Source organism: Leuresthes tenuis, unplaced genomic scaffold, assembly GCF_036924035.1.
Source record: "Leuresthes tenuis unplaced genomic scaffold, fLeuTen1.0.hap1 SCAF_7, whole genome shotgun sequence".
Lineage (NCBI taxonomy): Eukaryota > Metazoa > Chordata > Actinopteri > Atheriniformes > Atherinopsidae > Leuresthes > Leuresthes tenuis.
The window spans coordinates 22,921,790-22,934,140 of record NW_027325361.1 but is presented as its reverse complement, the minus strand read 5'-3'; the positions used below and the strand labels follow the sequence as shown (position 1 = coordinate 22,934,140).

At 43.6% G+C, this 12,351-nt stretch overlaps 1 protein-coding gene across 14 annotated transcripts in view; it reads right to left on the bottom strand.

The window, feature by feature from the left end:
- The window catches only part of fryl (furry homolog, like), a 58,930-nt gene that overhangs the window by 12,650 nt on the left and 33,929 nt on the right, over positions 1 to 12,351 (bottom strand). For 10 of the 14 annotated variants that reach the window (XM_072389992.1, XM_072389993.1, XM_072389988.1 and 7 more), the window contains 29 exons: positions 12,178 to 12,302; positions 12,028 to 12,085; positions 11,838 to 11,929; positions 11,579 to 11,751; positions 11,317 to 11,477; positions 11,121 to 11,231; positions 10,714 to 10,868; positions 10,525 to 10,624; positions 10,273 to 10,441; positions 9,842 to 10,110; positions 9,584 to 9,724; positions 9,317 to 9,485; positions 9,126 to 9,210; positions 8,103 to 8,215; positions 7,860 to 8,010; positions 7,672 to 7,775; positions 7,350 to 7,532; positions 6,861 to 7,062; positions 6,386 to 6,507; positions 6,098 to 6,285; positions 5,546 to 5,640; positions 4,855 to 5,450; positions 4,368 to 4,636; positions 4,137 to 4,277; positions 3,186 to 3,386; positions 2,937 to 3,098; positions 2,378 to 2,488; positions 2,049 to 2,225; positions 1,131 to 1,331 (listed from right to left, as the gene is read on the bottom strand). In XM_072389992.1, coding sequence (XP_072246093.1) covers positions 1,131 to 1,331; positions 2,049 to 2,225; positions 2,378 to 2,488; positions 2,937 to 3,098; positions 3,186 to 3,386; positions 4,137 to 4,277; positions 4,368 to 4,636; positions 4,855 to 5,450; positions 5,546 to 5,640; positions 6,098 to 6,285; positions 6,386 to 6,507; positions 6,861 to 7,062; positions 7,350 to 7,532; positions 7,672 to 7,775; positions 7,860 to 8,010; positions 8,103 to 8,215; positions 9,126 to 9,210; positions 9,317 to 9,485; positions 9,584 to 9,724; positions 9,842 to 10,110; positions 10,273 to 10,441; positions 10,525 to 10,624; positions 10,714 to 10,868; positions 11,121 to 11,231; positions 11,317 to 11,477; positions 11,579 to 11,751; positions 11,838 to 11,929; positions 12,028 to 12,085; positions 12,178 to 12,302 — 4,824 coding nt within the window. The remainder of the gene's footprint in view (positions 1 to 1,130; positions 1,332 to 2,048; positions 2,226 to 2,377; positions 2,489 to 2,936; positions 3,099 to 3,185; positions 3,387 to 4,136; positions 4,278 to 4,367; positions 4,637 to 4,854; positions 5,451 to 5,545; positions 5,641 to 6,097; positions 6,286 to 6,385; positions 6,508 to 6,860; positions 7,063 to 7,349; positions 7,533 to 7,671; positions 7,776 to 7,859; positions 8,011 to 8,102; positions 8,216 to 9,125; positions 9,211 to 9,316; positions 9,486 to 9,583; positions 9,725 to 9,841; positions 10,111 to 10,272; positions 10,442 to 10,524; positions 10,625 to 10,713; positions 10,869 to 11,120; positions 11,232 to 11,316; positions 11,478 to 11,578; positions 11,752 to 11,837; positions 11,930 to 12,027; positions 12,086 to 12,177; positions 12,303 to 12,351) is intronic. The other 4 variants (XM_072389985.1, XM_072389987.1, XM_072389995.1 and 1 more) reach the window with 1 other exon arrangement.

The window sequence follows — 12,351 nt, the reverse complement described above, 5'->3', positions numbered from 1 at the left end:
TCATATACAGTGTCAGGACTTAGACTGAACTAAACTCATTTAGGAATATTTTCTAAATGCAGGTGTGATTGGACCAAATATAGATGAACTATGACTTTACTTTGGGGTACAACATGTTTTTAATGCAAATAACATCAACCGCAAAAGAGCTGGTCATTAGCTTTGAAGCATTTGGTCTTGTGTTCTCATTATGTTTCCATCAATTGTTTAAATCTTAGTAATGCAGGCGCGTCTACAGAATGTGTGTAAATGCAAGGTTCAAGCACTCTGCAGAGGTAAATCTTTACATATGTTGACCAAATGAATGACATGACCCAAGTTTCTGTATCAAGCAGAGCAAATGTAGTCATTTTAGTGTAACATTCTGTTGATCCTGCACCTTAAACAGCTTCAGGCTAATAGTATCATCATGCCATTATTGCTAGTTTCACTTCCATTTAAGTGAACAGATTCAGTATTCTGCCTTCATTTAATGTTAATGCAGCATGCTCATTTTTTTCCAGCCTAAAAAGCTGGACAACAACAAACTCTTTGCTGGGGGGGGGGCAAATGTCCACTAAATGCAAAAGCTCATTCTCTCACCGTGCACTACCAAGATCAACAAGAGCAGAAGAAGAGAGAAAGAGGCATCCCCATTAGACTGAGGGAAAGCATCTATATTAATATCATGATTAGCAAGTTTTGGGAAGGCCTTGCTTGCAAAGCAAAAGAAAAAAAGGGAGGAAAAAGGCAAATGAACACGCTGAATTGGAATACTTTACTCTTAGATTTGATATTTATTATATCAAATTAATATATAATATCTGGTTTATAACCAAATATATACAATAATTTCTGATTACAACCGATTTCCAACTAAATGATACTAAATTTCCCACAGTGGACCTCCCAATCATCCATAACATAAAAATCTGTCTCTATGTGAACAACTCAGAGAATTAATCTAGAGGTCAGAGGAAGAGGGACTGGGCTGAGATTTGAAGAAAGGATCTACCACCAGGAAAGAAGCAGGCAGCAGGTGTGGCTCAGTATGCGCGCGCACACACACACACGCACACCATGCCAGCGAGCTGTGTGAGGAGCACGGTGGGTTGGGTGGGTGGGGGGACCCTGATTAGAGTGAGACTTACAAGGCCAGAGCGGGTGAGAATCTGGCTAGCACTCAGTACCTCCTCCTCAGACGATTCATCCGTGTCCTCGTGGTTGGTGAGGTTGAGGCTTGGCGTGCTGCCCGTGTACTGGCACTCCTGCAAAGACGGCGTGTCCCCTTTGTCCATGCTCTCCAAAGAGCGACGTCGTACCCCCCAGTTAAAGTTGTCCATGCTCTCCCCCTGCAGGGCAAGCAAACCAACAGCAGTGAGACACCGTCTGCACAAAGGCAGCATATGGAGCAGATAATGCGAAACAAAGGAAATAAGGCAAAAGACAAAGCACAACATTCCACAGCTCAACATTTATACAGAAAAAAGAAAAAAACAAATCAAAACGTAACTATGGACAAACGCACATGTGCTTGAGTGGGTGAAATATTTTTTTCTCCATATTTTGGGATGGTAATCATGCACGGTTCTAAAACTATAACAGCAAGGGTTCACAATCACAGTAGCGATGATTTTAAATCACAGTGTACTACCGCACTTAATCTGATGACTACACAGGGACACAGCAGGGTGCTGAAAAAACAAAGAACCCTGACATTTCTAAGAAGCTTTCAGGCCCACAAACTTACCTGCAGCTCCTTGTGGCAAGAGAGGAGAGGGAATACTTATGTTAGTAGCCTTATAACAGTTACACAACAAACATCATCAGTCAGAATAAACGTGGCAAGAGCTGGATGAACAAGACAATGCTGTTAATCCATCACACTGCTAATTAAAGGATGGTCAAGAGGAGTGAAGAGTGACTCAGCAGATCAGCTCTTTATAGTCAGCAAAAACAGTATATAGCTGTACAAGCATGTTGTCGGTTTTAAAGATAATTATTCTGAATAGTACTTTCCACCCATTATCAGCTCCTCATCATTAGTCTACTTTACTATAAATTCTCACCTCAGCATCCTCCAACTCAACATCTAAGAAGTCAAAGTCCTTAAAGACACCAAACTGCTGTTCACTGCCCGTATCCTCCCCTGGCACCTCCTCCTCCCTGACCACCTCCTCCACTGTGGGAATAAGACTGGTCTGCTGATCAGAAGAGTCCAGATCCTCGTTGGAGGAGAATACCACCTGGAAGGAGAAAATGGTTTTTGTTGTCAGATAGCAAAATATGGTCGTCGTATGTCCATCAAAACGCAGTTCACACCAAAACAGAGTCGCTCAACAACACTAAGACAACAGGTACGGCAGCAGCAGATTCATAAGAGCAGATTTACAGAGACCTTGTCTGAGGCCTTAGAGTAGGAGAGGAGTCTTACAGATGGGTTTTTGGGTATGCCAGATTCTGGGCCACATAAAGACAGGACATTCATCAGCCTCTCTCTGGTTCTTCTCTGCAACAACAACACGTGACAAAATGAGAAAAGTTACATCAGGGCAGATTTGTCTCAGAGGGTTCGATCACATACAACAAACAACTTTAGATTTCACAAACAACACTGTGGGACAAAATAAGAAATTAAACCATTTGTATCAATAATTACAGCTGAAGTATTTTTAGTGTTTAAAGCTTCCATTTTACTTCTGGACAAAATGGTTTTGAAATGAACTTTTTAAACAACTACACATTACTAAGTGAGATGACTCTTCTGTGCTATCAACTGAGGATTTAGATCAACACACAGGAGCGCTGAAGTCTGATCAGACGAAAATGCTATCAGGAGGTAAGTTCATGTGTGAACCAGCTTATAAACACAGAGACAGGTCACAGGTTGAGAGAGTGCTGCCACACAGTAGTTCATGTCATGCATTGGATGCAGCGGTGTCTATTTCAGAAGGTACCTGAGAGAGTTGAGGCCTCTTCCAGCTTACTTGCACCAGACCGTTGGAGTTGGAGCCGGATGATGTAGAGGAGGTACTCCGTGTTACAGCAATCACCTGCGGCTTTCCATTCCGGCCCGCCGCGGTACGCTGATCCCCATATTTATGCCCTATGATTGGTGTCTACAAAACCACATCACAACTTAGCAATAGGTAACAGAGCATACTCTTAATATAAGAGCAAAAAAACAAACAAACTCTCTCTCTGACCTCTGAGATGTCAAAATGAAAGTCCAGAGTTTTGCCGGGCAGTTCCTTGGAGGAGTTGTTGAATATGCGCGTGAAGGCAATTTCTGGAGAGCCACACGATTCTGTGCTGTATGAGCGCTGCACGTCATCTGGCACAACAAGGCTGGCTGAACGAGACACGACCAGCTTCAGAATGTTTTGAGCCTCTTTCCAGTGCGGGCTCTGTTTGCCAAAGCACAAACAAGAAAAAATGATTTCATTGTGAGATAACAAGCTGTGTAGGCATTTCTCTAGAATTTATGAATATGAACCGGACATATTTTCCTTCAAAAGGCCCCACCATCCCCCTAACCACAGCAGGAACACGTTCAGTCCATGAGGCCATTAGTAGTTTGTGTGACTACGACAATGTAGTGGAACCTTAAAAGGAGGTCAATCCGCACCAGTGCACATGGACTGGCAAACTGTGTGTGCACATGTACAATCCCTTAGTCAAAGACGACATAAACTAAACCAGAGTGCAATCTGCTGAAGGCACATATGGGATTACAGCTGGCAGAGGCAAATATGAGTGAGAACCATTTAGTCCCCAGGGTCAGGGTTGTAAAAAGGCTTCCATAAAAAGATAAAGCTGCATCAAAGAGGTCTCTACACTATGACCCAGAAAGATGAGCTATTGTGTTAACTGTGCTACCACTTAGAGAAAAGATAACTACAGCTATCATACACACACAGTTAAAAAACATTATTCAAACATCTGGCTGCACATAAGTGGTAATGCTCACGCCAACAAGCGAAACCCACATTTGAGTCTGGTTATGGCAGAAAATAATGTAAATAGTCATTTAATGTATCAATAAAAATAAATGGATTAATATACGAGTTCAGTTTACCTGTTTACTTGTGAGGAAAGTTAGTGATGGGAATAACCAAAGAGTTTGACAAAGTGTGTCAAGTGTGGTAAAAGCTCACCTGAACATATTTACCAATGATCTTCATGATCTCAAGGTTGAACTGTTTAACAGGAGCTGCTGAGAGGTCAATATGACTCAGCAGACTGTAGATGATCTGCAACAAGGACTGCTGCATGCTGGGAAGGCCCTTCTCCAGCAGCTGAGAGCGATCGAGATGGACAGTTCATGTCAATATCAATTTCTACAATTTGCGACCAGTATAAAGACGTTTGATTTTCATCTCACAAACCTCAGCCAAGTAAGTGACCAGGTTCAAGGTTCTTTCGGCAAAGGCATCGTGGAGGTAACGACAGACCACGTTGATCCAGTTGGTGCAGTCGCGAGAATAGCTGTGCGTGCTGTACAGGCTCATCATGTGGGCCAGGTTGGAGAGCGTGGCTGACTTCTCATCTGCACAGACTTTGGCTATCTTATCAGCCGTCTCCTTACAGAAGGGAGTGGGGCTGTCAAAGTGCTGAATGAGGTGTGGTAGGAGGCACAGGATGTTCAAAGGAAAACCTGAAAGCCCAGGGAAGAAAATTAACATGCTATTGAGTGATAACATAGAGAATTAGACGCCTGACCTTGACATAAAGGTTACCAAATACAACCGATAATAAGAGCATTAATTGCGATGAAAAGCAAAGTTTTTGCACTTGTAGCAGGGTTATTATACATGTTCAGTTTCTGTTTTTTCCTTTAGTTTATTTCATATCGATAATATCAGCTGCATTTACCTGCCACTTCTGATGGATCTACCAGCGTGTGTCTGGACACACTGATGAGCTTGCTGAGCAGGTGGATGGTGAGCTCTTGTGTCGACGCAGACGTGAAGCCCTTGAGGAACAGTTGCAGCAGGCCAGGGAAGTTGTACCACTTAAGCTTGGCCTGGATAGTCTCCAGACGCTCTCTGCTGTCTGCACGATCCAGAGGCAGCTGGCCCAGCAGTTTGTTAAGCAGCCGCAGGGCCAGCAGGTACTCAAACTCATAGTCCGACTCAAGCAGAGAGGCGGCGATCCAGAAGACGGTGGCCATCAGATTCGAGGGATCCACAGGAGGGATGGTGCCTCCTCCCGGAGTCCCTCCCCCGCCTAGTGATGATAAGCTCCGCGTGCGTGCCAGGTTTCCGTGGCTACCACCTAGCCGGTCTGCTACGTCCAGGGTGTTGCTCCTACGTCTGTCAGCTTTCCGTTCACCAATCTGACTGGTCCGAAGAGAGTTGCTGCGAGTATGGACGTAATGAAACAGGCCACTACTGTTGAGATTGAGCTGGCCGGTGCTTTTCCTGTTGGCAGCAAGCTTCGCCCCGAGAAAGTGGTCACGGGTTGAGGTTCTGTATACAGAATGACAATCATTATCTTTCAAGTAACTTTTGGAATAAGAGTAACGAGGGGTCCAGAATATAAAACCACAAGCGAGAGGACTTACTGTGCTAAGGCAGTGAGGAGGTCATAATTTTTGACAGTGTCTGCTAATGTGTCAATGCCCGACTCTAATGTCAGCAGCAGCTCGATCACAAAGCCCTGAAGAGAGAGAGCAAAAAAAAAACTTTGAGTCAGCTTGTGTGTGATAATAGAACAATGAAAAGTGGAATCACCTTAAATCTAAAGAGCAAATTTTCTTTCTGATCAAAAAACAAAAAGGAGGATGTGGTTTCTGTTTGCTTTAGAATGCACCTCACTTTGAGAGTTGAAGTTATCAGTTCAAACCAAGCTGCTTATATTCAAGCTACATTTAGTTCTTGGTGTTATTATGTAAATTCAGTGTTTAGCCTACATCCTGTTATTACCAAAAACAAGCTGATCAGACTAAATGTTTTACCTAAATAAGAGAAAAGCCAATCCTAAACATGTTCATCTGAAATCTAAGTCCCCTGTGCTGTAAGCAACACACTTGTTCTGAAATAGGTTTTGCTACCCACAAGCAGAATCCGAGAAGTAAAACAAGTATGAATGATGTTGGTAGTTGAAAGGTTCTGACCTGAGCCTCCTCTCCTGGGTCTCCAACAGTCTCCACCAGCCGAGACAGAATGTCAGACAGTGTGGCCGGAGTCAGAGGCTGCTTAAGTGCCCTGAAAATCTGGAATGAGCGACCAGCATAGTGGCGAGAAGAGCAAGAGAGAGCGGTTCTTAACGCTACTTCACTCAGCAAAGATTCCAGTTGGAAACCTTAAGAAAAGCATACGAGCGTGAAGGTAAATACAAGAAAGGAAGTTAAATTATACTAAAGTGGAACTAAAGCAAAACAGAGCTGGACGACCCTGCAGACCTGTCTGGGAATGTTTGAAGACAGTCACGACGTGTCTCACAAAAACACTCAGCTGCTCAGCGCTCTTAATGTTGGGATTCTTCGGTGACACATCCTCATGGTTCCAGAGAGGGCCTCGTTTTCTACAAGGCAGAAGGGAAAGAACATCAGGGAGTGTGAAATATTACCCCTCTACAAGCTGGAATATCACACACACACACAAACAAAAAAAACAAAAAAAAAAACAATATGGCACCAACTCCAAAATCAAACCCATGCAGAGCAAAAATACCCAGTCCTCTCAAGACAATGCTGGAAGCATGAAAGGGAATTATTGTACAGAATGAGTAAGATGGCGCAGCTGTGTTGACACTAATGGTTCATACTGATTTGTACGACTCATGTCAGATTATACATATCGAAACGCTAAATTTACAAGAAACACATGTAGCCACAAGGAATCATTTCAAATTGTTTTGGGAGAAATTCTTCTTACCTTGACGTAATAAACTCAATGAGAGCTTTGGCCTTCTCGTCCTGTTCGGCCGTGGCATCTACCTCACTGAGAAGTGTGGGGGAGAGGTGGGACAGAGCAGTGCCCCCCGCCCCGAGACTGATACTGGAGGATGTGGAGCTGGAGCTGAGGCCGGAGTCTGTCATAGGTGATGGCTGAAACTCTGGCAAAATCTCCTGCGTTCCTGTAGGAACAATTCACACACGTTATACTTTGTGGAGATTTGTGCAGATTTTTAACCTCTTTAACAGGTTATGGTAGTTTCAGATTTCCATGCGACTAAAACCTGTTTGTATGGGACAGAACTGTTGCTGCCACCCAGTGACTCACTTTGGAACTACACACACACGCACACACACACACACACACACACACAGAGGTATGTGCAATATTCGGTTCCTATTTCTTTAGTTAAAGAATGATTGCTCCATTCTTTGTTATCCTTTTATCTTACTTCTTGGCAGAACTGACCTGTGAGGTTGAACTCTGGAGCTGCCGGCTTCACAGTCAGAACTCTTGGATCATTGTAGTCTCTGTTGCGTAAAAGCACCATTGCCACAGACTGAACACTGCTGTTTGCACCTTGGACAATGAGCAGGTGAAGCAGCAGGCGTTTGCAGTGCTCGTACACCTCTGGATGCTGGTGATCAAACCCTGGGGAAAGAACACAAGGAAACTGATATGTGTTCTACAAAAATGGGACGCAGAATTTTTTAAATACCGCACCACTGATTCAGTCAAAGACCTCAAATTATTCAAGTCCCCCAAACAGCACAGACAGAAAGCAATTTACCTATAAACACAGAATGTAGCAAGAGGTGCAGGTAGGCACTCCACTCTATTTTCACCCCGTGGTCCACAATGAGGTCCGTCAGTAGGATGACCGCAATGTTGCACCTGAAAAGCAAAACATTTGTGTTGACTCAGCTGCAGAACATTTGAAAAATGGTTTTCCTGGCAGAAAGGCAGTATTTAGTGTACCTGTGGAGGGGCACAGCAGGGGTGTTTGTCTCTGGTAAATAGTCCACTAGAGGAGACCAGCAGCCGCCTGATGGGGGGAAGGGGAGAGGCTCTGGCTGGTTGTGATCCATCACTTTCAAACGCCAGTTTGCATAAAGTGGCATAGAGTCACCTGGAGAGAGAATATCAAAAGAAACAGTGTTAGATGACGGGACAGAATTCCATGTTGTGCTGAGCGGGGATGAGCAAAGGTTTGCTGCCTACTCTTCTCGTCTTCATAGGAGCCTCCAGAGCTGCTGCTGTAGCGAGATTCCAGACGGTGGTGCTGGCGGTTCAGGTTGCTGTTGAGACCACTGTAGATATCCAGGTGGGTGTAACTGTGTGAAACAGACATGCTTTGTTTACCAGGATAGGGTTAGCAGTGAGTTTTCCCTTCAGTAATAAAAAATAAATAAATATCTTAGCTCTCAGGGTCTTCAAAATACACTTGAGGAACTTCATTTTACATCTTGATTAATAATTTATCCATATCAAAATAGCTGACCAAGCTTCCTCATTCAAAGAACTACAACATGCAAACTGCACATTTAAAATCTCTCAATTACAGCCCTGTATTTCATTAAATAAGACTTTGAGGCAGGACAGAGAAATGCATTGACAATAGATAAAAGTTCAGTGTTTTAAAACCCAAATTTTAAAAGATTAACGTAAAGGGCAAAAATCTGTACTTTTGATTAAAAAGATTGTACTCCAGCTTGAGGAGTTTTTTCTCCCCCTTTTTGTTCGCCCCAAAATAAGCTTTATGTGCTCGGTGAGATAGAAACAAAGTTTTAGAAAACTGAGTAACATCAGCAAACATTTAACATGACTTAGCACATCAATTATCAACTATTTCAGCTTCAAGATAAGAAATATTCCAAACATCAGCTGATTTGAAAAAAAAGAAAGAAAAACCCAAGCAGCTGGTTTATATAAAGCAGTTGGAATACAAATCCAAAACCTCTCTCCTTTTCTCTCATATTGCCAAGGCAATCCCTTTTGTTTGCACCTTATTCTAAAAGATTTTGTTTCCGGTTAGCATCTACTGCTCCATGTTTGTTAAAGCTGCACATAACATAAAATGTGCCGCCACCTTCTGACGACACAACAAAGCCTGCTTAATCCCAGCCAAACTTGTAGGCAAAAATAGGCCTAATCTGCATTTTCCATTTAAAAAAAAAAAAAAAGGAAATTAGCTTGACAATTTGATGAAAATACAGCTAGTCAAACTATATACAAAAGCTGTACCTGTCTTCCATGTTAGAGTCTTTGATCTTGCCGTCATGATGACCATCGTTTCCTGGCACCATGGTATTGCTGCTGGATGTTGTTCCTGAGGAAGCAGATATGAAACACACCGTCTGGCACTGGAAACACACTATTCAGTATAGGAACAATGGACTAAGCGGTGAACCCGTGCATTATTACTGCTCATTAACCTGAGGTGACTGAAGGGATCTTGTAACTGGAGGTGATGCGGTAATAAGGGGGGTTGTCCATGTGAGTGACAGCTGAGCAGACCGGATCAGTTAACTCAAGCTCACACATCAACTCCTCCAGCAGCTGCATAGTCTTATCTCTGCCCAAGTAAACCACCACTCGTTTCACCTGGAGACACACATGTAACGCATAAAGAATAAGAGGCACACGCTACACATGACATAACGACGTGACATAAACACTGAGATAAATGTGCTCTAACTTACATAGGGCAGGAGGCTGGGGTCACTGTTGACACCCGACATACTGATGAGAAAGTGCAGAATGATTCTGAGGTTCTTTGGCCAACTGTCTGCTAATGTCGTCCATACATTCTCGATTTCTGACCAAGCAAACTCGTCCCCATACTGTCAAGACAAAAGAATTTCATGGTTAATTCATCAGCTCTTTCGGCGTTTCTGAACACGCGCGGTTTGAGTAAATCTGAATATGGTGGAGTCCACGTGCTGCATCAGCGCTCTCACCTTAGCAGTCATAAACATGAGGTTGTTTAGCACCATGGCTGTTGCACGTGGGGATCCCCATCCCTCTCCACGGAGCCAGCGCCGACTGTTAACCATCATAATATCCCGCTCGTGTGCATCCTCCTCCTCCTCGCCGCTGCCGCCATCCTCTGGTCGTCGCATGGTCGGCTTGAAGTCAACCAACTCTACATTGTTCATCCAAGGTAGGAGGTAGTGCAACATTACTTGACGACCACCAGGATGTGCTGTCTGGATACGCTGGCTCACCTCTGCACCGAAGACATGAGCAAGTTAGATGGTAGTTGAATGTATTATATATACAAGAATATCACAACTGTTTCATAGCAACAATGTTTAGCTTTGCTCTCCCATGGATACAGTAACGTGTCACAGCCAAATACCAATTCTAATCAAACTGTAATGTAGTTAACCTGAGAAGATGGGCAGAGTGAGCTCTGGGTAAGTCCTCGCAAGCTCCTCAGACAGCTGGTAGTAAGACACGGAGTAGAGATGTGGCAGCGGTGAGGGAGGAGTCAAGATACCATCTGTTCGCTGGATCTCCAGTTTGTGAGCGTAACGGAAAAGCTTTGGCTCCAGGATCTGTTTCACACAGACAATAATTATAATATATCAAATCTTTACAGTGTATCTGTAAATGGACTTTCCATGTGAATCGGACTGACCTGTAACAGCTGCATTGCTGCCTCATAGATATCCCTAGAAGAATCAGCTGCTTTGAACAGAATCAGGTTCAGCAGCACCACAGTGTCAAACTGATAATCCCTGAGAGGAAGCAAGAACACACATTCAGTTTGGCTCCACAGGGACCAAAAAACACACACAGATGATTTCAAGCTGTCGATATGTAGTACCTGTTGTGAAAGACATTAGCAATGGCCCTAAAGCAGCCGGCGGCCACTCGACGTGAACCGGTGTAACAACGGTCCACAGCCCAAAACATGAGGTTGCTCTGCTCTGGATTCAGCTCCAGCAGCAGCATCACAGCCTCACAACCCAGCTGGTGAACCTACAGCACAGCAAACATTAGAACGACGGTGTCAGAGTGTCTTAGTTTTATAATGAATGCGGCTACAAAATATGCTGTAAACTCTATATTTGACAAACAAACTTTGAGTAAGACGACTACAATCATGACATAAATCATCCTACGAGGAGGATACTTTTTCAAATGCTCAAATGAAAATTTAAATGCTTTCTGCTCAGTCCATACTGCAGACAAACTTAATCAAAGCAGAACACAACTGAAACATTTTCCTACCTTTTTGTCCTGGGAATCCAGGATGTTGTCCAGCCACTTGTAGAGGTAGCCATCAGAGGAAAGGCCAACATTGTCAGCTACAGGTCCACAACATAACACTGCAGACATGGCCTGGAACATTTTAAAAAGCCGTTAGTTATCAGTTAGTGGGGTGGGCATGATGATAAATCATCGGTGCATGCAGCTGAGTATTTACCTTTAGAGCACAGTACTGATGGCGGTTGATCTGCATATTTCTGTCACTGTAGCGATCCAGAGGAGTAAACATGATGCTGAAGGGCCCGGCCCAGTGACTAAACAGCATGAAGAGACTGTGTCGCAGTGACTGCTGAGGGAAGATGCTCCTCCTTTGATGAACTGAAAACAAATAAAGACATTGACAGAAGAGATACATTTTCATTGCTTTTAACTAAGACGGACAAAAGCAGAGTAAGAGTGACGCAAGTTAAGAATTCTACCTGGAACGTTCTGAATTATGTTAGCCACGAGTGCACTGAAGTGACAGCGAATGTCTTTCAGTGTGTCAGAATCCTTGTCATTTTCTGCCTCGAGCAACTGTCTGGTCAGGTCAACATACTCCAGCAGTGTACTGTTCAGAGAGTGGCTCTCTCCATCTAACCCACCGCTGGCTCTGTAAAGAGAAAAGTTCATGTTTAAACACATCCTCGGGTTTTTAAACAGCTTCTTATTTTGCCTTAATGTCTGTGGGTTACACACATCTGACTGATGACGCCGGCATCAGCAAGTAGCTCAAATATCCGGACCAGCTGGACCCTGAGGATGTCCCGACGCCTGCGTCGCTTCATGTTCTGTTGGGGAAAAAAAAGAAACAACACAAGTTATCTTTCATGAAACAAAGAGTTGTTTGATCAAACAAAAATGAGAGTTTTCTATGAACAGCACTTACTTCAGGTCTTCTTTCGAGAGCTTCTTTTATAATTGGATTTAGCTCCTCTATCAACTCTCTGAAAGAATTATATGTAAAAAGTACATTTAAAAAAAAAAAAGAAACATGTATAGAATGGAATATATGCTGACAACACTGAGTGTTGTTTACCTGAAGGCCACGGGGTTGGTCCTGCCAAGCCCCAACACCAGAGACTCTGTGATGTCCATGCTCTCAGAGCGCATCATTGGTACAATGTGTTTGAATAGGGAGGAGGGGGACGGAGTGCCAACAATCTATTAAAACATGCAGGAATTACCGTTACTGCACAGTCGCACACGATTT